Source organism: Tyto alba, unplaced genomic scaffold (genome assembly GCF_018691265.1).
Source record: "Tyto alba isolate M040663 unplaced genomic scaffold, T.alba_DEE_v4.0 Super-Scaffold_40, whole genome shotgun sequence".
NCBI lineage: Eukaryota > Metazoa > Chordata > Aves > Strigiformes > Tytonidae > Tyto > Tyto alba.
In genome coordinates, this window is record NW_024881316.1 from 17,260,277 (window position 1) to 17,285,571 (window position 25,295).

The 25,295-nt window shown below is 38.6% G+C and overlaps 1 protein-coding gene across 2 annotated transcripts in view; it reads right to left on the reverse strand.

Annotated features, from left to right (window-relative positions):
- KCNQ5 (potassium voltage-gated channel subfamily Q member 5) overlaps nucleotides 1-25,295 on the reverse strand; it is a 286,586-nt gene that overhangs the window by 64,690 nt on the left and 196,601 nt on the right. For both annotated transcript variants that reach the window (XM_042803307.1, XM_042803308.1), the window contains exons 2-3: nucleotides 21,194-21,284; nucleotides 5,224-5,350 (exon numbers count right to left, since the gene is read on the reverse strand). In XM_042803307.1, coding sequence (XP_042659241.1) covers nucleotides 5,224-5,350; nucleotides 21,194-21,284 — 218 coding nt within the window. The remainder of the gene's footprint in view (nucleotides 1-5,223; nucleotides 5,351-21,193; nucleotides 21,285-25,295) is intronic.

Below are 25,295 nucleotides of genomic sequence, written 5' to 3' on the forward strand. Positions count from 1 at the left end.
GAAAACATTGACTGCTTCTTGGTCTGTCAGTTGCTTACCTCCTTCTTACTGTACATTTACAAGTCACTGAAACCTACTGGCTCATAAGCAGCACTGGAAGTTCTATAATATACACTTATAATATATAATAATTTGGAATAGACAGTATTTAATAATAGAAGATTATGATTATTATTATTATGATTATTGTACAATATATTTTCCGAGATTCAAATATAAGAGATCATCAGTCATTTGAAAGACTTCATAAATCATTTACAGAATCTGGGTGAGTATGGACAGAGAACCTCATTGTTTCTACATAATTCGACTGTGACATTTGTCTTTAGGATACTTTCTTAACAAAAGTGAACTGAATTAGGAACCACTAAACATTTTAGTGTAGGTACTGAGTTCTATTAGTCCCTCAACTTGGAACTTTCTCCTGATGGAACTTGGTTTTGCTGGGATTTATAATGATATGTGATGTGAGATGTGTCTCCTTTGTCAAGGATATACGTAATTACAGATCATCGCTGGGTTAATTAGCGTTCAAATTATACTGGAATGGGGCTGTTTATATTGTTTATCATGAACAGCAGATTTACTGTCTTTATTTAAACTATATGCTGTGTCTAAATACCAAGGTGATAGACACACAATGTATCATTACATAAATATATTGAACTAATTCAAATTAAAGGTTCAGCAGATCTTGTAGCACACTAGATATGGATTTGTTTATAAAGGTTTTGCAAAAGTGCCATATGATCATTCATTACCACTCTAATTAATGAAAAATAGATCCAGTAATATGCAACAGCCGCTGTTATCACTTAATGCTCTGAAAAGACGTCTGCCAGCCATGAAGTTCAAGAGCCTGATTACAGATAATGGACTTAAGCTTCCTGTTGGGAATTTGTTCATTCTGCAGCCTCAACAGAATTTGAACTTGTGACATTTCCATCATGCTGTAGCTTGACTAGAGGTAAAATAGAAGCAGCTGTGGGTAAAATGCTAATGGACTAACTGAAATATATTTCACTGGGCTGGACCACCAGGAAGTCTAGTTGCCCTGGAGAAATATTATATTACTAGAAGTGGTATCAAATTTAAGGTCTAAAAATTCTGAAATAGGAGTTTCAAACACCAAATTTAAATCCAGAAGTCACATAAAGTCTAGGCACTAAAATTCACTGCTTCTAGCGTGCAAAGGGAAGTGTGCTCATGTGCTCTTCACTTGCCCTTTCTGGGCTTCCTCACGAAGGAGTCCCAAAGTCTCCCACAGAGTCAGCGGAGAGAAAGAAGCTCCTCTGAAAGTGTAGCAGATTTTAGATATTCAGGTGAGACTGGAAGGATCTTACTCTTCTGACCCACAGCTTGTTATTTATCATTCCTCATTATTTTTACAACATGCCACCATGTGGGAGCCACCCTCACAGACTGAGATTTCATTGTGACAGTAAAACCTCTCATATGCACAGGACAGTGGCCAGAAGTTTAATTTGGTGAGGTCACATGCAACTATCTAGGAGGCCCATTGCCAGAGAAAGGACAACAGATTCTCTATTTATTTCAGTGTTCCTGAATAGCTTGACAGGGAGGGGGATGCCATACTTTCTTCCTGATTAGCAGACATGTCCTTTTTTATTTTGGCGAACTTCAAGGAGCACAGCTCCTCCTATGGCACAGGAAGACACAGGGTTCTTCCCAGGCATCCCAGAGGCAGCAGTTAGGAGTTGCAGTGCCTGGATTGCTACTCTTTTGAACAGTATAACATAGCAACATTGCTCTGCAGCGTTAACAGCCAAGCTTCAAGTTGATATGCCTGGGAAAATTTAGGATTTGCAACAGTAAGTACATCTTTAAGTACACAGGAGGGTATGTTGGTATGCCATTCACATTATGCACACAAGCTCATATACAATCAGAGAAAATGAGAGATGGGAGGTAACTCCTGACATGGAACAAAAGCCAAAGCTATGCTATTATTCCCATTTTTACAGGACTAACTAAGGGTACAAAACTGTCAAATAATTTGATAGATACCATTACTAACCCGGTAGCACACAGCAATGTTTGATGAACTAATTTGTCACGGTAGTGATATTGTAGGTACACTAATGTAAGCACAGAGCTTTGGCCCTGAATAAAATTTTTCTGGTTATTAGGTTATTAGAAAAGAAATAAAGGCTCTCTGAACGTGACCCTCAAGGAAATCTTCAAATTTATTATTTCTAGCTCTTAGGCCATTCCCCTATGTGATTTGTGTTTGATCACAAAAATAATCAGAGAACAGATCTGCTGGAAATATATAGCAAATTTAATTAATAGTGAACAGTCTAAGTCTTCTAAAATATTATTGTTCCACTGTAACAATAAGCAGAAAGAATAACTCAGTGGATGACTGAGTATATAATTAAACAAACACATGAAAAATAATAGGCCAGAACTGGCCACGTGCTTTTAAGGAGACCTTAGAACTCAGTTCACCGAGTTCCCTCTGAAGCCATCCTTTGTCCAGGCTGAACAAGCCCACTTCCCCCAACCTCTCCTCACAGAGAAAATGCTCTAGCTTGGATCATCTTGGTGGCCTTCACTGAACTCACTCCAGTTTATTGACATCTTTCATGTACAGTGTTGGAAGGGGCAAATGAGATCCAGTATCTTGGATATGGTCTAATGAGTGCCAAGTAAAGGGAGATAATCGTGTGCCTTCGACTACTGATGGTACTCTAGCCAATACAGCTTTTTGGCCTTTGCTGCTAGGGCACACTTTGCCAGGACTGCAAAGCCAAGGTGTCAGGCAAGTAGTTACTTTATGTAGCAAGATCTGAAAGATGACCTGCTAAAGATTCCTCCTCAAAAGATCAAATCTGGAGTGAAACTGAATATCAGAAACTCCCTTCAGGGATGCTAAAGTCCAGAAGTGGACAAAAACCAGTCAGCAGAAGAAGAGAGATGCAGAATAATTAATGGCAAGAAATTCAAGCTACCAGTTTAGTTTCCAGAAGTTGCACTAGTAGCTGCAGAACTGCAGAACAAAGTTCCCTTTTCAACCAATGAACCAGCATAGGAAGACATCCACAAGCAAAAGACTGTTTGCTACTAATTAATTCTGCTAGCAAGTGTTGGAGTTTCAAGAAGGACAAAGAAGATGCTTTTAAGGCTAGAGATTGCCTACATGAACACAGATGTAACAAGAAGAGCAAGTGAACTCCTGAGAAAGGAGGAAAACCCACAATCAAGTGAAGTAAACCTCAACACTCACCAAGGCCCATGCTAGGAGACCTGCCTGAACAAGTTCACAAACAGTAGAAGGGTAGATATGAGCTGCTTAGAGGTAAAGGGGAAAATCTGTGTCAGTGACCCCATGATAACATGAAGTTTTAGACAAGGAAGAACCCATCCATTCACTTTTGCTGGGAATTAACACATCAGACTGAACTTAATCACTGGTAGAAAACTCACCAGCTCAATGGAGAAAAAAAACCCCAAAACAATCAAACTTCTAGTGTTTCCACCTGATGGCATTTGGGAGAGCAGCAAACCACTCAGAGATGTCAAATGCTTCTAGCAAGTTCAAATTCTTTAAAGATTTATATGTTTCTAGTAAATTCTAAATGGCCGAAGTAGGTTAATTTTATTGAATTAGCAGTCTGGTGCTTTCTTGTGATTGTGTGCCGACAAAACCTGGCTACTGCAAAGTTTCGGGTGCACCACAAAATCTTGGAATAGTGGTAAGTGTAGTTAAGGAGAGTAGCCATATTTGTTGATGCCAGGGAGAGTGAATGTCCAAATTTCTAGCTTTCCCTTAACAGGTGGCTGGTGAAGGCTGGGAAGATTTTTGAATTTTCTTTCCACTTCTGGGTAAGCATGGGAAGCTTGGGGCAAGCGTGTGACCTGGCACTGGGTGTGGTTGGGCAAGGTACCTACCCACCTCCCCTGCTGCCTGACCAAAACAAGCTCAAATCCTGATATTTGCCCCTTTCCCACAGTGTTGTAAAATAGCGTAGATGGGGTGATTCTTTCTGAGGGGGGAGCCAGTCTGTGATGCCTTTCCACCTACTCATGCATCTCTTGCTAAAGACCCTTTCTCCATGGAGGGAATTCCTCAGTGGCAGAAAGTGTGGAGTTACCAGGGAATGAGGCAGAAGGTAAAAGCTTGCTTTATACAATAGCCCTAAGCAGTGCACGGTCTGCTATGCCACGGGACACTGAATAATTCTTTTTTAGACTAGGATGGTATTCATCTATATGATAATTTTTTGTTCACTGTTTACACTGAGACCCATGCGTATAACGGCATATGACTCTGTGTGCCAGATGCTATATAGATGTTTGGGAGTATGTGTTTCCTGCCCTAGTCGATCTAGAAGTTAATTTAAGATACAGGTAGATGAAATTAAAGGCTGCAGAGAGGAAGGAAGTTGAGAGAGAAGCTGGGACATTGATATTGTGAAGTTCTACATATGTTCTGTAAAAAGCATTTGCTCCAAGCTATTAGAAAAATAAGAAATTATCAGATTAATTTGGTTAGCCATCCTTGATTTCTACCTTTATTGGGAAACTGTTTTCCTATGGATTCTTTTTCAAAACAGGGTTTTGACTGGTTGTGGGCCTATTCACTATTCTCACACTTTCTAGAGCAAAGAACGGGAAGAATAGTCTCTTGAAATACTTGTAGAAGAAGTATGCTATATTCTATGCCAGAGTCACTGGCAGAGCAGATACCTGGACTGTTATGCAGACATCAGCTACTCAGGAAGCAGCAATGTTGTCAGAAGATGCTTCTAGGTAGGTTTTCAAACTTACTGCAGTATACACATCTGATCACAGGGTTTAAATAATGAAAACACAATGTATGCACCTGTGTGCATGGTATCTATGTATGTATATACAAAATGTGTAATATGTCCATTAAATGCACACAGCTGCTGTGATTTTCAATGAGATCAGCTCTCAACTCCTCCTTCTTCCAATATACATGCCAGCTGTATGACATGCATAGGAAAATGTCTTTTGGAGAACATAAGAAACATGCACTGATTGGTATTTAGGGACTTGGTGACTTTATATCAAGAGAAGCCTTGGGCAGATGGCAGTTGACACATAGCTATTCTGGCTTTACACCCAGTTACTGTAAACAGAGTCTGATTCAAGTAGTTTTCATTCAGAAGCAAAACAGAAGGGGGGGAGGGTATTTATTATTATCTTCAAATAAACTAGAGCTGGGACACTCACCTATTACACAGAATGGTTTCCTTGCAAAGCGCAGTCTTCCTTGCCATCCTCGGTATCGACAACAGCATCCAGCAGACCAGATACGAATAATAAATTCCAAACCAAAGACAACAATCATGACAAATTCCTAGAAACGGCAAATAAGAAAAATGTCTGTTACAGATAGCCAACACTGAAGCATCAGGAAAATTATGACCACTCTGTGTGTCTAGCAATCCACCTTGAACATCTGAAGATCCAAAGCCTAACAGGATCCTGCTCTGCAGGATGGTCACACATCTACACACAGAACACAATCCCCAGATCTTCCTAGTGAATAGTCTAAGTCTAACCTGAATAACATTAAATATCTGCTAAGATTGGCCACTAAATATAAAACACCGAAGAACTGAACTATACACAAAAAATAGCAAAGCAAAATACTCAGTGACTTTGGATATTGAGGATCAGACCTTGGGTAATTTAGACAGCTAGTGAACTATATGTTACATATCCATATCCATATGATTAGTTCTTAGTTGGAAGGCTGAATGTTTTGGTAGATAAATTCTCATTGTAGCAATATACAGATGAAGTGATTGAGATGATGCAGAAGCATTTAGGAAATCAATTTGTTCCCAGAAGAAGGTTAAGATACATGCAAGTGTAATTATATACAATGGGTATGTAATTGTTTGTAAGACAGTGAATGAATGTTCACACTAGGGATAAATTTCCTTGGACAACTTGTGAATTAAAGCATTTAAAAATCTTGCTTGTTTGTCTGGCTTGCTTTTTTCACTGCCCATTTTAATAGCATCAACCTGTGTTTATGCAACTTTTATTGGAAGAAATTTTTCAGTACAACAGTGAGATCGACAGAGTTGCAGCAATAGAGCTTGGAGCACCATTCAACTCCACACCTTAAGGAAATCTGAATATAGTACATACACACAGGTATGGAATGATAAACTTAGATACTCTTCTGGAATACCATTATGAAGTTGTGGGTGTTGAAATTATAAAATAAAAAATTTGTGTGTTCACCAAAACAAGGAGAAAAGTAGTTGAAGAAGCTTCTTAAACAGTTCATCAAGAAGAAGAGGATGAAAGTTGTGTTTTGTTTGGCTGCTGAATGTATTTCTGTGTCCAGGAGAAAGATGTTCCTTGTCAGCCAATTAATTTGTTATTCCCGCAGGATGAGGACTAGCGTGGTACTGGTAAGAAAGCATTGCAGATGAATTAAATAGAGGAATATTTGCAAGGGTAGGGTTGATTGACGTTTTTCCAAATAAACAGTTTGCATGTTTTTGTACTGGGAGACCCTACAACTCTACAAGACAACAAGGCTGTAAATATCACATATGTCAACTTGGGCATTGATTTACCTGAACAAATGACATTATTAATATTGTGTCATGTAATGGTGCTTTACTGGCTTATGATCAGTGGCTGTACATTGAAACATTGTGAATTTAATTTGCTTTTGCTGTCATAGAACAATTTGAAAACATAGTATTCCTTCCCTAAACATGTCACCTTGTATAACTACATCACATTGAAAGAGTTTTTAAGAGCCTTCTTCAGTGTCTTCATTTTCAGCTTTGCAATCCCATATCGAATGCCTAAACCACAAAAGCAGAATGAGATCCCTCTGCTAAAATGTAGCTAAAGAAAATGTCATATTTTTTGTTAGAAAAGAATACATGGAAAAATGAGTGTGATTGTTTAAGATTTTCTTTTTATTCATTCCACTGCAAGAAACTTCAACTTAATTCCATGGACAGAGTTATTGCACAGCTTCAGAAGGGATTATGTGCAAAACTGAAAAAGTTCTCCATATAGTAACAATAACTCTTAATGGTTGGCTACCATGTGGTATATTTCCTTGTATGAAATTCTGTGAAGGCCAAGAATAAAATGGACAAGAAGCCAACTGGACAAAAGGAAGAATATGTATTTTAGTTATTTAACTACCACTTTTATAGTGGTAGTTAAATCATGAATTGTCAGATCTGGTTTACACATTGTTAGATGATGTCTCTGAATTTATGGGGGTTGATGGCAGGCATCCAGACCATTTGACATCTGATTCTCCTGACAAAGTTTCTTTGGGGCAGGGGTAAGAGATACTGAAGGAGAGGAGGCCAGCAAAGAATGAAACGTTCTTTGCTTCCAATAAAATCTTTTCCTGGTTAAAATCTAATCACGTTTCATTCGACTAAAGTTTGTCATTTCCCTGGAAAACATACTGTGTGTAGAGATGCAAGAGAAACACCTCCTGCTTTGTAAGTGAACTGAAATTGTCACAGGCATCTTGCAGGAGCTGATCCGAACGTGCAGGAGCGGGTCCTCTATCATACACTAGACCCCAGTAGGGCCTCCAATGGAGAACTGGCAAGAGGAGAAAGTAGTTCATGATTCTGGAAGGACTAGTCTAGAGCTGCAATTCAGTTAAATTAGTAGGTATCACAAAACTGCTGGTAGAAGTTGAAAAGAGGTAAATTTTTTTGGTAGTTTACTATTCTGGTTCCTGTTAGTGCTATGCACTTTTGTATTCATCATCTGTACAACCACTAGCAATTACTATTTGCTGTGCTTGCTCTCTTACGCAAAGATGAAAAAGTCGTTGTGCACTGACAGCACATGTTTGGGAGTCTCTTGTTCTACACAGTGTACTCGTGTGTCAGAGGCAGAAATGCTATTTCTGTCTCACACAAAAATGCATATACGTTCATTACAAAGAGAAACTTCACGGAGATTTATCTATTCCTTGAGAGAAAAAGAGCGGAAGGATGTTTTCTCAAAATCAGTCACAATGTAAAGTCAAATCTCTGTCAAGGTTAATGCAGGCCAGGGAATGACATTATTTTTTCCTATGGCAGCTGCCCAGTCATGAGGTTTTTGGTTTTCCATTAACAAAAATTGAAAGGATGCACCCCAAACAAAACATTTTCTTTAATTTCATTTGTAATGGCTTATTACAAAATTAAGCATAGATCTAGGATTTTAAATAACTTGGTTTTAGTTCTGCAGCAATTGAAACAGAAAATCAGAACATAAATGAAAAGGCATGTTTTGGAATAAATTATTAGACCTCGTATGATTTGTAGGCTTGCTGTAGAAGTTATGCAGTCCAAGGAGCTTTGTCCCACATATAATATGGTGGAACATCATTAATTTTGGATTACTTATGAGATATGAATAACACTTTTACATCAGAATGAGAAAATCCTGCACTGTTGATAAATATGGCCTCCTTCAAAATTCAGCAAGGCTGTATTCGAACTGATGAACAAGATTAGATTTACTGGAAACCTAGCCCTTCCTAGGTAGAGCAGGGATGCCTGGTCCTTCACCATTTCTTCCTTTTCCTCTATCTTGTCATCCTTTTCCAATCAGAGCTGCATTTGGCCTTGCACCACAGTTACCACAATCTGTATCTTTTTTGGCTATTTAAGGTCACAGTTAGCCCCCCACAGTAACTGATATGACAGATACATCGGTGGTTCGGACATTGGAAATTCTTTCTTCTTTCTTAAAGCACAGTTCACCCAGACTGATGAACTTTTCGTTCTGAAATGTTTCTGCATATGCAGCTTCAGTTGTCATGGGGAACTATGCATATGCAAGAGAAGCAAGGGTCAAACACATGGGCTTAAAAGATTCAGTTGCTTTTGGCATAAGGAACACACACACACCAGCGTGCTCCTGAATTTTTTTACATCTGTGTGTGTCTTGGTTGATCTGACACTGGAACAATGAGGGTCACACAAACGGCAGGCAAGGAAAATAAGAGGTCATCCAGAGCAAGGTTTCTATTTACAAAAGGTCATGGAGGACTCTAATGAATGGGGTTGATAATTAATTAAATCAAGCATACTTTGTACAATGCAGCTACAATGAGCACTTTTTTTCTTTCTTTTTTTTTTTTTTTTTAATTTTTCCTATCTAATTAGGATACAAGTGATGATTTGTTGAAATTGCCTATATTAATATGCTTCTCAGGTAATTTTTAATGATAAGGATTTCCCTAAGCATAACATTAAAACAGCAAAAACCTGTTTTTATCATAGCTTTCTTGTTCATTAACATAACTGCTAATTAAAACTTAAAATAATATGCTGCTCCTGAAATCAGGTGCCTTGGTTGTAGACTGTCATTTATGTGAATTAGAGACATTTTGAGATAAGAAAATGACCAAAGTTGAGCATTCTGTGCTGTTATTCCAGGATGCTCCTGGTTATTTTGCAATGCATAAATAAGCTGGGGTTTGGATATAAGAAACCCACCCACAAGACAATGGCTCTGCTATTATTTTAATTGTACTTCCTGTAAGTAAATTGTGTGGTTAAGTATTCTAAAGGCTAGTGAAGTAGGACAACAGAGCTGCAGACTGATGCAAGGAGCCGCCTGCCTTGAGCTCATAGGAGAACTGGGTCTACAAGTGACATTGTCAGAAGCCTGGAAAATGGACTAGAACAAAACAAATTAATTCCCTGAAATAAGATTTAATAAGGCCACAAGTGTTTCCCTTCTGAAGACAACATCTCTGCAATTCAGCTGCACTGCAGATGCTCACCTGGTGTAAACCAGCACAGACTCACTACACTAGCACTACAGCAGGAATAGGAGGAGCTGTGTCATCTGGTACAGCTTGGGAAGTGTCCCTTCTTCCCTAAAAACTCATAAACAGGGAAATCCAATGTTTCCAAATCAGAGAATAAACATTTTTTCATCCTTTAATTTACGGTTGACTGGTTTAAGAATGTCACCAGCTGCTAAAATCTCTTTATGTTGACATATGAGTAGCTGATACTATTCAAATAGCAATGATTTATTATTAATTGTCAAAGAGGATGAGATTGTTTTCTCATTCAGTTAAAGAAAGAACATAACACCTCAGCTTCTGTATCCTTCTCTCAATCAAAAAAAAGCCCTCTACTGATTCAAAGTACTGAGCACCAGAGTTGGGGTCTACACTTTAAACAGAGACTATCAGGGTGTGAGGGGAAGCACAACACTAGTCTGCTTCAGAGAAACCCAAGGAAGGTTTGAGCTTTAAATAGTTATGATACAGAAGCTGTTGTAGGACTAGGGACACTTCTGTTATACTGGCCAGTTTCCAGATTAAAACCAGCAGATATAAATATGTGCATGCTTTATAATTTAAAATAATAATATAATTTGAACACAATTGTATTATTACTGGTTCAGCATTAGAAGGGGAGATCTTTGATCTAAACAGCTAACAAGTATAAATACATGTGCACACATACATTTAAGGAACTAATGTTTTAATTTTTTCCAACTGCAGTTTAACAGTGGGAGAGGCAGCCATAAATGGGAAAACATAACTCAGAATAGAACCTATTAGTGGCATATAAATCACAACCAGAGACTTCAGTTCAGTTCCTAGTGCAAGACACAATAAGCATGAAATGAAATTTATGCACCTTTTTATCATTTATCAGTTTTATAATGAATGTGGTACATTTACTACACTTCCTTTTCCAAATTAAGATTAAGATTTCCCATGTTGATCCTACATTAATAGAAGATTATTGAGAAATCAGTTCTGTGCCTTTTAAACTAATACACAGCTACAAGTTTATTGATATAATATTAAAATCCCAGTGATATGCTTAGTTTTAATTAGCTACATGTTATACAGGACTTTTGCTATTCAACTCCCTTTTAGCTTTTTGTGCTTATTACCTGAAATGGCACCTATAAGTCATGCTTCTTTATTCACTTACAACAGAAAAAAGCCCATGATTTTTAGGTCAAGTAAAACCAGTTTTGAATCAGATAGTACAAGCAGGCTCCAGAATTACGTAGCTACCATTTAATTAATGTTTTTCATCACCTCTTATAGAATAAATACAAGTATTTACCATATCAGACCCAGTGCACCATTGCGAGCACTGAAACTGCACTAACCATCCTCAGCATCCACGAAGGAAGGACAGACACGCTCCTGCCTCCCCAGATCAGCAGACTCACTTCACACCACCACCATGGACCAACCGCTGAGGATCTGCTGGTGCCACCGGACCCAGTGCCACAGGGGCACTGGGCAGCTCTGCTCCTGGCCACCGGCTTACTGCGATTACCATATCAGAGCACGGGTGGACAAACACAGCCCAAAACTCCTTCTGGCTTTTGATAGACGTGGTTCTTCTAGGAAGACCCTGGTGATCATGGAAAACCCTTTTTCAAACAGGGAAAATGGCAATGGGAAATGCTGACTTCGCCACCCAACATGTCTATCTTGCTCTTCCCCAAATACAGCATCATCCTTAAATACAGTGTTTTCCAGCCATTTGCACTCACTGCTTTGCACCATATCATTTCTTTATGTGTCAGGTACCTCTACACTTCTGAGAGAACTCCTGAAAGGAGATGATAGGCATAAAACTTACACTATAGAATAATTTTCTACTTTCCAAACAATTTTTTATCCTGCTTTGTACTTATTGACATTTTTTTTTCTATGTAGTGAGACTTCAGCAGTAAATGGTCTCATTTTTGTTTTAAAATTATCCGCATATTGAAAACAATGATCTGTACAGCTGTATCCAGGCCTTTGCATTTCCTTTGTAATTTCTTCACGCATTTTTTACTGCTGTAGTCACATTTCTGATGTCACATTACAGGCAGACGTTCAAACACATGTCTATGTAGCAACACAGCTCTCAAATCTTCCTTTTGAAATGGTTCTGAAGAATTTGATATTTCTTGCTGTGTCCAAAAGAAATGCAGAATGAGTGTCAGAGCCAGTACAGACTCTGAATCCTTTTATGCTCTGGCATCAGTGTTGATTTTGTATTGATGCAAGGGGTTTAGGCTAATTGTTACAGTCAATCACATATACGTGAATTAATTGATAACATTTGACATGCTGTATAGCAGAGCAGTATGGGATATTCATTCTTCTATTCTTTGGTCTTAGTATGTTTGGAGTTGTTAAATCCTAGAGACTCTGCAAATGTTATTTGCTGTGTTCTATCTTAAGTTATTTCCTCTTGCAGTTTCCCAGTTCGCAAAGCTCATTAACTAGGAGTACTCCTAGAATACGTTTTGACCACTGGGAGACCTATGGGCATCTGAGATGATACACACTGAAATGTTTCCAGTACCACCTTATGTTTTCAGAAATCCATTTTACGAAAATGTTTTCTGACAATTGGTAACTTTTGTCAAACTGGACTTGGAAGGCACTTTACCTAAAACAACAAAATCCTGTTTATGCATTTAGTTTCTTGAAGATATTAAACTTCTGTCACCTCATCAAACATTTCTGTTACTTGAACAAATCTTTGGTAACAGTATTTTTATTCTGTTCCTTAGGTTCAAGTGACAAAGTTGAATTGGTCCCCCCTTTTCAGTGCAATAACTAGACTTTGAGAGTCAGTATACCAAGTTTCGTGTTCTACAAATTATGCCATTTGCTGAGTGTTGTGCAGCTCTTCCTAATATATTTTTTCAAGGTTTATGGAATTTTGGTCTCTTGGAAAAAGAAAAGAACAAACCCCTTCCACATCCTCTCAAAAACATACATATATCTTTGTGAGACATTAATTTCCTGTGATCATATCTTCATATGGTACAATCAGCCAATTCCTGTCTGGTTCAGATTTGATACTGAAGTTATTATCCTGTCTATGACATACACCCTTTCCTTAGGCACTCCATGGAGGCCTACAAGTTTAAAATGGACAGTACTTATTTTGCTAATTCATCTTTGTAGCTCACCCACAGTTCACAGTCCTCAAGACTGGACTTCGTTCCAGTGTTTGTCTGTGTATTTACCATTAAAGTCTCTTTGGATTTTTGTTTTATATGTATGTCTGCTCTGGATCCTTATAGATATCTTTTAGTCGCCCATATTTTGATACTTATTTGCTTGACTTCAGTTTTTAAACTGAATCCTGTGACTGGATTTCTTCTCTCACTTGAGGAAAGTTCACATTTTGACTGTAGCAAGCTATGTCTTTCCATGCTTTGCTTTGTCACATCTGTGCAAAATGACTGAGTGGATCATGGTTTCTGTATATTACTCAGATAGTGGGTGTTCCCTAGGTTTCCAAACAGCTTTCGTATCACTGATCTGTATTTTTCAGCATTCTTTTCCTTTTGACATTTAGTGTTTTGTAGACTTTTCCCTTACGTATTATTTATAACCACGTACTTTTGCTTTCCCCTGGAGATATATTCTGCATTTCCATTTGGCAAATCAATATTTCCCTAACAAGGGTCAGGTCTGAATTTCTGATACAGAGTTTGATATCTATCCATTTTTACTGTTGCAATCTAAACTCTTTGTTGCCTGTTTTAAGGAGGTGGCTCTTGCTCTCCATATAACAAGTTTGGATCCTTATCAAACTCTGGCGTGAAGCCAGTAAAATTCAATACTGCAGAGTCTAGCATAAACTATTACAAATCTACATCTATGGAAAATGTTACACTTACAACTTGGAAGTGGTTTCCTGTGCTACCTTGCTATCACTTAAACTGATAAAACAAGAAGGAAGACATGTCATGGATGAGCAGTTATGCAAATAATGTTGCTCATGTGTCCTTAAAAGAGGTCAAGGACAGCTGATTTGGTTCTTTAGCACAATGCATTGATTAGCCTAAAAGGAGTGCTTTTCCCTCCTCAAAGAATTATATTCCTATTAATCTGAATCCTGACACCCCACCACTAACATCTAATCCTCCCCATTCTCCACTCTGAATCTCAAAATCCTCCTAGAGGTTCTGTGTTCTGCTAGAGAAAGTGGCCCCTTGAATGGCTGGCTAAAAGGTTCTTTTCTGAATAATGTGGACAGTCCTTTCCCTCTTAAGAATATATTTTTCACCTCTGAATGCTAGTCCTCCCTGTGTTGAGAAACAAAGGGAATTAAAAAATGATTGTTCACAGTACTATTATTTTCTCTCCTGACTTTCTGCGTATAGCCATATAATGTCACATACAAGATAAGCTAAGTGATAGCTCTTATATAGAAACAGATAAGAATATAAGAGAATGTAATATACCTATTTAAAAAATCAACACTGGCTTTCTTACTTCAGGTTAGTAATTTTAATGTTAAAATTGTAGTAGTTCATGAGTTGTGTTACATTTAACACTGCTTGTGGGTTTGCTATTTCCATCCATGTCACTGCAGAGTACCACCCACTCATTCAGAGGGAATAGAAAATAATTTCATGGGTAGTATTCCATCCAGCAGCCATTGACTTGTGGCAACTCCAGTGATCTTAACATTGCACAGTAAATGGAGATTTCTTGTTGGAGTGTAACTGGTTGGTAGTTCTCTCTGCCTGGGAAACGCTCTGGCAGGAACTCAAACTCTCTCTTGCCTTCTACAGCATTTGCTGTTGAATGCTGTAGCACTTGAGTTATGTTCATAGTTATCCTACCTTCTTTAAGTGATTCAGTTATGAGATTTTTCTTTGCCCTGATTGCAGATCATGTATAATAATGCTGTTTTAGTCATCTTTAGTCATCAAACCCATTTAAGCTTTCCCAGTAGAATTATAATATATTGTATTTTTTAATTACAGAAGAAAAATGATTCCACTCAATGTGTGATTTTTCATTCTTCTTTTTACAAAGGTTATTTCTTCTTAATGCAGAACAATAAAATAAAGGGCAAAATATTACTAACAATGCAATCCAGCCCAGAAACATATCAATAATAGACTTACGTCAGTATCGAGACATCTTTATTCTCTGATGTGTTTGAAGTATATTTTATCATCTTCAGCACCGCTGACAATAGATTTTTTCATAGATACTTTTATGTTTTTCTGTGCAGTGCCATGTTCCTTTGTTATGAAATAATTTGTATTGTTACTTAAATCTCTCTCCATAGCTACAGTGTGTGCATATTTGTTTTAGAGCTTTGTTGGTTGGTTGGTAGCACCAATGCTGCCTTCTGACAGAAGAATTACAACTTTGGGGACAGCTACCAATATGTTTTTAAATAATTTCACCTTTTATTTATATTTTTGCCTTGTCAGACTTCCTTCTAATAACTTAGTTACAGAAAAGTGCCACCAGCACTTACATTTTCAATGGGACATCTGCTCTGTTTGCACACAGAGTAACGAGATCTGGTCCAAATTTTTATAACAAGCCAGCTCTGATTCAATGAAATCAGTATACATAGTAGGAGAGTATCAATTTAATCAGTAAAGACATGAAATTATTTATTTTGATCATGTAAGATGGGGTGCAGTTGACACACTGGAGGGCAGGGATGCCATCCAGATGGACCTTGACGGGCTGGAGAGGTGGGCCCGTGCAAATCTCATGAAGTTCAACAAGGCCAAGTGCAAGGTCCTGCACAGGGGTCAGGGCAATCCCAAACACAGATACAGGCCGGGCGAGGAGTGGATTAAGCACAGCCCTACAGAGAAGGACTTGGGGGTGTTGGTTGATGACAAGCACAACATGAATTGTCAATGTGCGTTTGCAGCCCAGAAAGCCAAAGGTATCCTGGGCTGCATCAAAAGAAGTGTGGCCAGCAGGTCGAGGGAGGTGATTGTCCCCCCCTACTCCACTCTTGTGAGACCCCACCTGAAGTGCTATGTCCAGCTCTGGGGCCCCCAACATAAGGACATGGACCTGCTCAAGCAGGTCTAGAGGAGACCAGAAGATGATCAAGGAGCTGGAGCTCTTCCCTTATGAGAACAGGGTGAGTTGGGGTTCTTCGGCCTGGAGAAGAGGCAGATCTGGGGAGACCCTATAGAGGCCTTCCATTACCTAAAAGGGAGCCTACAGGAAAGATGGAGAGGGACTCTTTGTCAGGGACTGTAGTGATAGGATGAGGAGTTATGGTTTTAAACAGAAAGAGGTTAGATTTAGATTACATATAAAGAAGAAATTCTTTCCCGTGAGGGCGGTGAGGCACTGTCACAGGTTGCCCAGGGCAGCTGTGGTGCCCCCTCCCTGGAAGGGTTCAAGGCCAGGTTGGACGGGGCTGGGAGCACCCTGGGCTGGGGAAAGGTGTCCCTGCCCATGGCAGGGGGGTTGGAACTAGAGGATCTTTAAGGTCCCTTCCAACCCAAACCATTCTGTGATTCTACAACTGTTTTCTTTCAAAGTTAATGGGTAATTTATTATGACGTGGTTGAATTGTTTTATTCTCATGTTATCACCTTATTATAATATTAGTATATATGAACCCATACAAGACTGAAAACATGAAGGCTTTGAACTTATCAACATTACATTTCCCCTCTCTTATTCTGTCTTTGATAATGTTAGTTTTTTATGTTTAATATAATTTTTTAGAGATTTCTATGCAGAAATTTTGAAATTTCAAACCCTTGCTCTGATTTAGGATGAAAGAAAACATTGAAAATTATAATTTCCAGAGAAACACTGATTCTGAGTTATGACAAGCTCTTAGCAAAATTGAAAATTACTGATTTTTTAACTAAGGGATCAGTTCATCTGTTTCTCTCAGGAGAAAGAAAACTGCAACAAAACTGCAATAACATGTGGTCTATACCTGACCTTCTTTATTAGACATGTATCTATAATTGAAATCTCCAAAGATCTTTCAGTTTTTCCTTTTATGCACTGTTATCTGGTCCTACAGAGCAATCCATCCAGTCCTCTGCTCAGGTCTGGTGGTCTTTTATCCAAGCATCGTAAGAGGATTCAAGTTCTGGGACAATAAATCTAAACTGAAAAATGCTACTTTTTTGAACTGAGCACTATCCATCTCTCTTTTTTTAAATCCACTCTGCCCAGCTTTAAAATTTTGCAATGGATTTATAGGATTACATATCTGTAGAAGGATTCACTCTCCTGGGGCAGAGATAAATTGAATACATGCTGGCCTGCTATGGGGCAGCTATACCCTATGTTTTTTAATCACTGTTCATCCTGTTTCTATGTTTCTTTTATGGAAAAATATTAGAGAAGGCAGGAATGCTGGGAAGATCTTAATTGCTAGAAGCACTTACTAGACTCTCTTTTTGGATTCATATAAGTGACCACAGTACATGTAGAAGCTAGACTCATCTGCTGCACACTGTCTGCTTTTATGTCTTTGGGAGCTATTTCTGCCTGAAGAATGTGTTCCTAGAATACATTTTCAGAGGCCCTTATCCTACAGAACTGGGTACAGCTTTTTATCCCAGCCTTTTTTCAGAGAAAAACACAAAACAGATTTGACAAAACCAGTCCTGCAGAAATTCACATGAGTTTTTCAATCTCTCTACCTCGATTGAAAATGAAAATTATGAAAAAAATTGAATGCTTTGTCACTTCAAATAAAAATGACATTTCTTTCCCACAGCCCCAATTTTATTTCTAAGCCAGAAGTTCTAAAATGCTCTAAATTTTATGCCAGGTCAAATGAAACATGTAATCTGATCCAAGACTTTTTCTGAACTTTTTGATTTGCCAAATTTTTGTGGGTCAACTCAAATTATTTATTTTCTTGAATTGACAGCAAACAAACAGAAGTGAACTAGTTATTCACATAGTTTTAGTTGAAAATCATCTTAAAATATAGAGTTTGGTCATGAGTGTGAATAACTTCCAGTTCCAGATATATTCCTTCTTCACTATCTTCCCCAAAAAATTTGATTTTGCCTTCCCAGCCTAACTTTTACTTCCCTTGTGTTTATTATTTGATAAAGTGCCAGCAAACGTACTTGTAGGAGATCAGCAATACACCAGATTATTTTCTTGCTGTGTTAGTTGGATTCTTAAGCTGCTTGTGGCTTTTTTGATGTTGAAGTAGATTTTATTCTACTGTCTGTCTGGGATATATCACTGCTACAACTTGAATGCCAGAAGTTGTTTGCACAGACAAGGCTAAAACATAATTATCATTGCAGGTATAAGGAGTTTTATCTGATGCTCTCCCCCTGGTTAGGCTTATTATTTCTGAACAAAAACCTAAGAAAATTAATTACTGATGTAACAACGCAATATTGTTGTATATAACATGCACTTAGCTTATCTGCAGGACTTTCATTTTAAGCATAAAATTAAAATATTAAATGTGTTTCCCTCGACAGGCCCCCTGATAATTAGAAGATACCTAAGAACACAGTAGTACTTGTGCGGATGCCAGAACTGAAGCCCTGGCTGGGTACAGCATGACGCAGCGGGGCAGGTTTGTGTCGGCTCTGGGAGCAGAGCTCGGTCGTTTCTGCAGTCCAGACAAGTCCATTAACCTCTGCTGATGCTCAGAAGCCCTCAGCTAATACTGTTTTCCTAAACAATGATTTACTTTGAGCTATCACACACCGTTGTAATTTTCTGAGAGAGTATTTAGGATGCAGTGATTAGGAGATATGTTTTCTGTTCCCTTGTAAGGCGAGGCTGAGGGAGATAAATGGAATTGACTGATTGCAGAACAATAATCTTCTCAGCTCCTCCGGCCTTTCTGAGAAGGAGGTAAAGGTTTGCTCACCTCATCTACACTTCCTTATTTAACCTCCCTGTGTAATTGTGAATAGCTGCAGTATGTCAAAAGCCACAGGTGCCAAGTGCAGGCAGCAGCTCAGGTTTTAAGTTGAAGGAACATTACACTAGCTTCTTAGCCAATTAACATGGCTGTAGGGGGGACCATCTGGAATAAATCTGGAAAGCAAATAGTTCACAGAAACTCGGCAGGCAGCTCTATGGACTGTTATATTTGTATGGTACTTCATTAGAAAATAAACATATATCTTCCATCTCGAGCACGAAGCAAAACAGTATTAAACCAGATCTCTGATAGTTAATGCAACTGTCTCTACTAAATGACACATTTGTAAGAGTTGTGTGAATCACTCACTGCAAGGAAAAGGTTGCGAAAACTCTAGTGACTGCAGCTATGTGTTGGCACACCAAAATAGCTGCTTCTGAGTTAATGTAGAAATGTACTTTTTTTCTTGGTTTGTGGTTGCAAAAGCCTGCTTTGATAACATTGGTAATATCAGCTCAGCTAATGATTCAGTATGCAGAGAAGGAGCAAATCATGCATTAGCAAACTAGAATAAACCAGTCAGCTTTAGCCTAATTGTGGAACTTCATACTTTGCTGTGTTTATATTTTTCTCCATTAGAGATCCACAACAGGAGCTGTAAAATTCATCATCACTAGATTTATTCCTGACAAGGGTTTGCTGAACACACTAGGCTATAGCATAGAAATGCTGGACCAGGCTAGTATTGATGCTTCAAGGATTAACCATACACCCTCTTCCTCCTTAAGGCCGTTTCTGTGTTCAGAGGATGCCATGGGATGTACAGTCAGAACTGCTAAGATGAACAAAGTCCATCTTTGAAGCTGCAGTAGCAGAAAGCGCTGCAGTTTCCCGCTACAGACCCCGAGCAGCCTCGCCCCGCTCTGCCGAAAGACCCTTCTACAAGGGCTGGTGCATCAGCTAGCGGAGCTCGCCCCACCTCTGCCCGGTGGTGGGACCAAGCCTGGGACTTCGCAGAGCTCCTCCACACTCAGGCTCCAGGGAGAGCCAAGGCAGAGCACAGGGAATGTGTTTATCAGCCAGCTGAGGAGTCGGCGGCAGTAAGCGTACCAACACAATCAACAGATATGTGGCTCATGGGAAATGCATATTTTATATCAGAACAAATGGCATTTCTACAGCCAATTTGCATAAGTATACAGGGAAACAGATTACTTGTCACAAAAACACCTGCTATTAGAAACATGATATTTTCAGACTAATCAAATTTTCCTGTTTTCTATACCAGAAAATCTTAGCCATTAATGTAGTAACTGCAATAACATAACTAGTTGCAGAACATTCAAACAAACTTCCATTTGCAAAGTGTTGTTCAGATATGTAAATAATAGGACTATGTATGAATGCAGGATTAAATCTGATCGCTTTTAGCTGGTTTAACATCACCTGATCTTTTCTCCAGAAAAAGTGCTAATATGGCTAGGAAGTAAAATACCACACTTAGCACAGCTCTCCCTAATTAGCCCTGCTAATAAACTATCAAATGGAGCAGAACGTGACACATCTGCACCTAGACAGCTCTGGATGTTTAGTTCAGGTATCCTGATGCAGTGGCACATTGTGCTGTAAAAACATAGCATACACCATAATTATGCTTATTGGTCTGCTCACGCCATAATTAATTAAGGAGCTGTTCTGAAGACCAGGGCTTTTGGATATATACAGCGATGACAATTAAAATGTTGGCATTTGTCAACAGTTACTTCACCCCAGGCACTACCTAACGAGCCACAGTTTGCTTTATACATGGAACTGAAATAACCATGGTAACTCTGGGTATATGGTGACATTTTAATGATCAATACTGCCTATCCTCAGGCCATCACTCGCAGAACTAAATGGCCCATCAAGAAGCAGATGAATAAAGTGGCGTCCATACAATGCGTGAAAAATGTTAAGCACTTTTAGGGATTAAAGCCATTTATATCTACCTCAGAAGGGAAAAAGGAGAGATAAACATAGTACAAAAGCACGTGTTATGAAGAAATAATGAAACTACCACGTCCTACTGCAGCAACTGCCACTAAAATGTCAGTATCTACCAATAGCTAGCACAAATTGGTATCTAAGATACCAGATACCAAAATTATTTCCTATTTTAAGTATAAGTGCCTCTTACTACATACTGACTTTATAAATGGCAGCAGCAGTACCAAAGGTCTTTCATGCTCAGTCTCTGCCAATTTGCAGCAGAAAAACTATCTGTTATAAACCACAGCAATTCTCGAGCAAAGAAAGGGATGCAATACAGTACTTTATTAACACTTTCATACAATCATCTGACCTGTTTTTAAAGAAAAAGATGGTGGAATCCTCTATTTTTTTTTTTTTTTTTTTTTTTTTTTTTTTTTTTTTATCATTCTGATGAAAAGCCTGCCTTCTTAAAGCATTCAGGAATTATACTATTTTCTCTGTGGTGAGGGAGAGGATTTGAGTGTGTATAAAAACATCTGTAAAACTGTTTTGTATTTAGAAGTTTCACTTACCAAAATGAAGAGACAACCAGAGGCAAGTTTTGTGTGTTCAGGAATAGTAGAAAACACGGACAAAATCAAGCAACCAAACACAAGGAGAAAACTGAAAAAGAAAGAATATTAATAATTGTTAATATTTTTTCAGAACCCTGACCCAGTATCTATATTGATCCTACTTCATCAACATTAATAAAGGACTATCAATGAATAGTCTTAATTCATAGAAGGGAATTCAGCCACTACTTAGAGTTCATTAAAGACATTAAATAGCCTGTTAATAAATCCACATGCTTCTGAACAGCACTGGTAGAATTAATGGAAACAAACACAGGAAAGAAGATTTTCTTGGAGAAATGACCCAATATACACAGACACTACTTTTGGTATCACAATCCTGTATCTTTATGCAGTCCAGATACTCTTACTGGCTTTAAAGAAAGATCACCAAAGGGAGGGAACCCTCCCCAGTCATTGCTCCCACAACTGACCACAAATATCTGCTGTATATGCTTATTGAAGAGCTAAGATACACATTGCACCTGACTGCCATCTGAAACAACTTCCTTCTGAGCAACAGACTTCATGTACAAACTGCCAGAAGCTGAGAAGTAGCTGAGTAATGCCATCACTGCCCTGTGTGAACAGGCTCCATTCTGGGAACAAACAATATCATACAATCCATTGAAGAAGTGAAAACAAAGGCATGAATCAAGAAAGTCTTACACAAGTTGTGCAATTACAATCAGGAAAACTTGACCGCAATTTTGAGCTTTCATGCGCTTGCATGTTTCATGGTATTGATGAATACACACAGGCAAAGCAAAGCACCAACACGCTGCTAAATATCTTTGTGAGGAAGATGCAAACACTTGGTGTCAGTGTAGAAATTCTTGAATTTTCTATGTCTGACCCCTACAGCATACAGCATGTGTGGTGTTTTAGACATGTGCCTGCAGAGCTGGTAGTGCTCTGAGGCCTATACTGTGAATGATAAGGAATATCCTCTCCTGTTGTACTGCTTCACCAGTAATATTACCAGTGTGCTGGTGAAATCATCTATGAAACGGATCAGAAGAGAAATTAATTTCACCCACAATACCATGAACTGAATAATCAGCAGCCAGGCAGCACACTGAATTAGTGCAAGGTGGTGCATGTTCTATATTTTAAAATCTTGCAATGGATTTTGCAAGTAGTAATAATTGATTCTATCAGTGTTTTCCTAATTTTCTACTTAAAACACTTGACAGTCATGCTGGGCAATGAGTCAACAAACAAAGGGCAGGACTTTTGCTTGGAATTTCTTGGAACTCTTGTTAGCAGATGCTCTAACCCAACATGAACAGGTATTACAATTAATGCAGATATAAATGTGCAAGAAAGTACAAATGCCTTCTTCTTGATACAGAAGTGATTCAAATCTTTTCCAGGGACAAAGGGAAAAAGCACAGAAATTACTCATCTATGTAGAGGGTACATATGCTCTTCAATATGATGTTTCCATTAACCACACAATAATTCTGAAGACATGGAAAGCAGCTTTTAAGAAAAGTACTAGAGGGAGGTGTGGGGGCGTGTGGTGTGGTGTTTCTGGTGGCCAGGTTGAACATCCCTCAGCAGTATGCTCTTGTGGCAATGAAACCCTACCACATGCTGAGCTGTACGAGCAAAAACATATCTAGCTGGTTGAAGGAAGTGATTAGTTCCCACTGTTTGACATCTGAAAGACCACATCTGGAGTACTGTGCCCAGTTTGGGACTTCCCAGCATGAGAGACAGATGGACAGACCGAAGCAAGCCCAGTGGAGGGCCACCAAGGTGGTCAGGGGCTGCAGCAGATGACATATAGGAGGGGCTGAGTGGAATTGGGTATATCCAGCCTGGACAAAGGGAGGCTGAAACCTCTGACTGTTGTCCTCAGCTATCTAATTCTGCTTATAAAGAAGGCAGAGGGACACAATTTGTAGTAAATAAAATTATGATTAGCTAGAAGGAAAAAAAAGTCACAGTGAAGGTGGTTCAGCACTGGAACAAGTTGTCCAGCGAGGATGTGAAATCTCTGTCCCTGGAGATTTTCAGATCTTGGCTGGAAAAGGCTCTGGTCTGACTTTTAGGTGAGCTCTGCTTTGAGCAGGAGGTTGGATTAGATGATCTGAAGATGCCTTTTCCAACCTAAATTATTCTATGATTCTAACTATTAGACACAAAAGTTAATATATTGTTGTGTCTACCCCCTCTTGCACTTCAAGAGCTAAACTTGCTTTTTCCCCTATAACATAGACTTTCCGTAGCAGTGTCATACAGCAGTGCTGTAATATATCCAGTACATTAGACAAAATTGTAAGTCAATTTCTTCAGAATTTCTATTAGAAAATCTGATGTGCAACGTGGTAAGACATTGGAGGCACATTTTGTAGTGTATCATTTAACTGCTGGGGTGAAGTACTAGTCTGAAAATCAAATCTGGTAGGAGTTTGCATATAAGCTCTACCAAGAACTATAAATAAAACAGTATCCAGGAGGGTAAAGGGTGTCTCTGGCACATATCATTGGCAAGTCTATCTTCCAGATTGAAGAAAGATAAAGATCGGCATATATATGCTTAAAAGTTTCATAAAAAAAAAATCATTCAAGTGACAAAAATCCACCTTGTGAACAATTCTGCTTCCCTTCCCCCCACTTTTTTAAAAAAGGAAAATCTCCCAGAACATTACTTGTAGTTTCAGCTGCTAGAGTCTTCAGATACAACCCCCCTATAATTACATCCTACTGGCATAGGCATAAATGTGGTTTCTCCTCGTTAAGGCTTGCACAGAGGGCAAAATAAAATTAAGAAGTGACTAAGAATTTACAGTAAAAGGATGTAATTTCCTTTTGCTGAATTTCTTTAGTCCTGAATCAGTTAAAATGATATTTTCTTGTTTCCTTTGTGTTTAGGTATTAAAAATTGCTCTTGTTTAGTTGTATTCCAGTAATACCAACTAAATTGGAGACCCAGTTGTACTGGGTCTTGTCCAAACACACAATACAAGTTTTCACTTGGAAAAGATCTCTTATAGCACAATTATAGAAAACAGACGCAGCAGGAAAAAAAAGAAAGCTTGTTGTTCCCGTATCACAGCTGGAGGCCATGGTACAGGAAAGGTAAGGGACTGGCCTAAGGCTACAAAGAATGTCTTTATATGTGGAATAAACCTGAACCTTTTAAGTCCCAGCCCAGTCCTGCAGTCTCAAAACCATCCTTCACTCACCCACCACTTGCTTTGCTATGGTTCCTCAGGACTGTGATTTAGAAGATCACTGTGGGCAAAGTGTTAATTCACAATAGATGGGTAAAGTCAGTCAGAAGAGGGAACTGCTACAGTTAAGTAGTGTATTAATCAAAATAAAGGCAAAACCAGGTGCAGTTTGGATTAGCACCTGGTAGATACAGTTCTGCAGATTATCCATGAAAAGCAGAAACAACCCTCACAACCATACATAAGAACAGTCTTGGAAAGATATTGTTCCAAACCTCTATAACCTTTTGTTCTCAGTTTTTCCAGAAACTCTACAAGTATTGGAGCATTGTTATTAATTATTATTATTAAAGAACAAAAGAAAAATGTTTGCATTTATCCACCCACACATTTAAATCTTGCCCCTCTATCCCTCATTCCTCCCTCCAACACTGAACAATTTTTTTACTGCCATTCAGCCTATTATGTCTAAAATTAGACTATAAGCATTTTGGGAGAGGGGAGAAACCCAGTCTTATTGGTCTTGCAAAACTAAAAGCATAGTTCTAGGTGCTGTAAAACACAACACTAGCAACAAAAATAAAAGGGTTAAGTGTTGTGGACTATTTTCTGTAGTTTATTTACCACTGACTTGCTTTCCTTCAAAGTAAACCAATAGTCAGGATTCACTTTCTATCTTTTTAAATGTAATCTGTTTACTTGGGCCATGCAATGAAAGCACCTCTTTTTTCCCCCAGCTAGAACTGAAGGCATGAAGAATACAGCAACACCTTTCACCTGGCTGGACATTAAACAAGGATCTGTCCAGCAAAAGTAAATCCCTAAGGTTCAAACACTGTGGTGGTCAAAGTGTAGCACAAGTTGTTCTTTTCTAC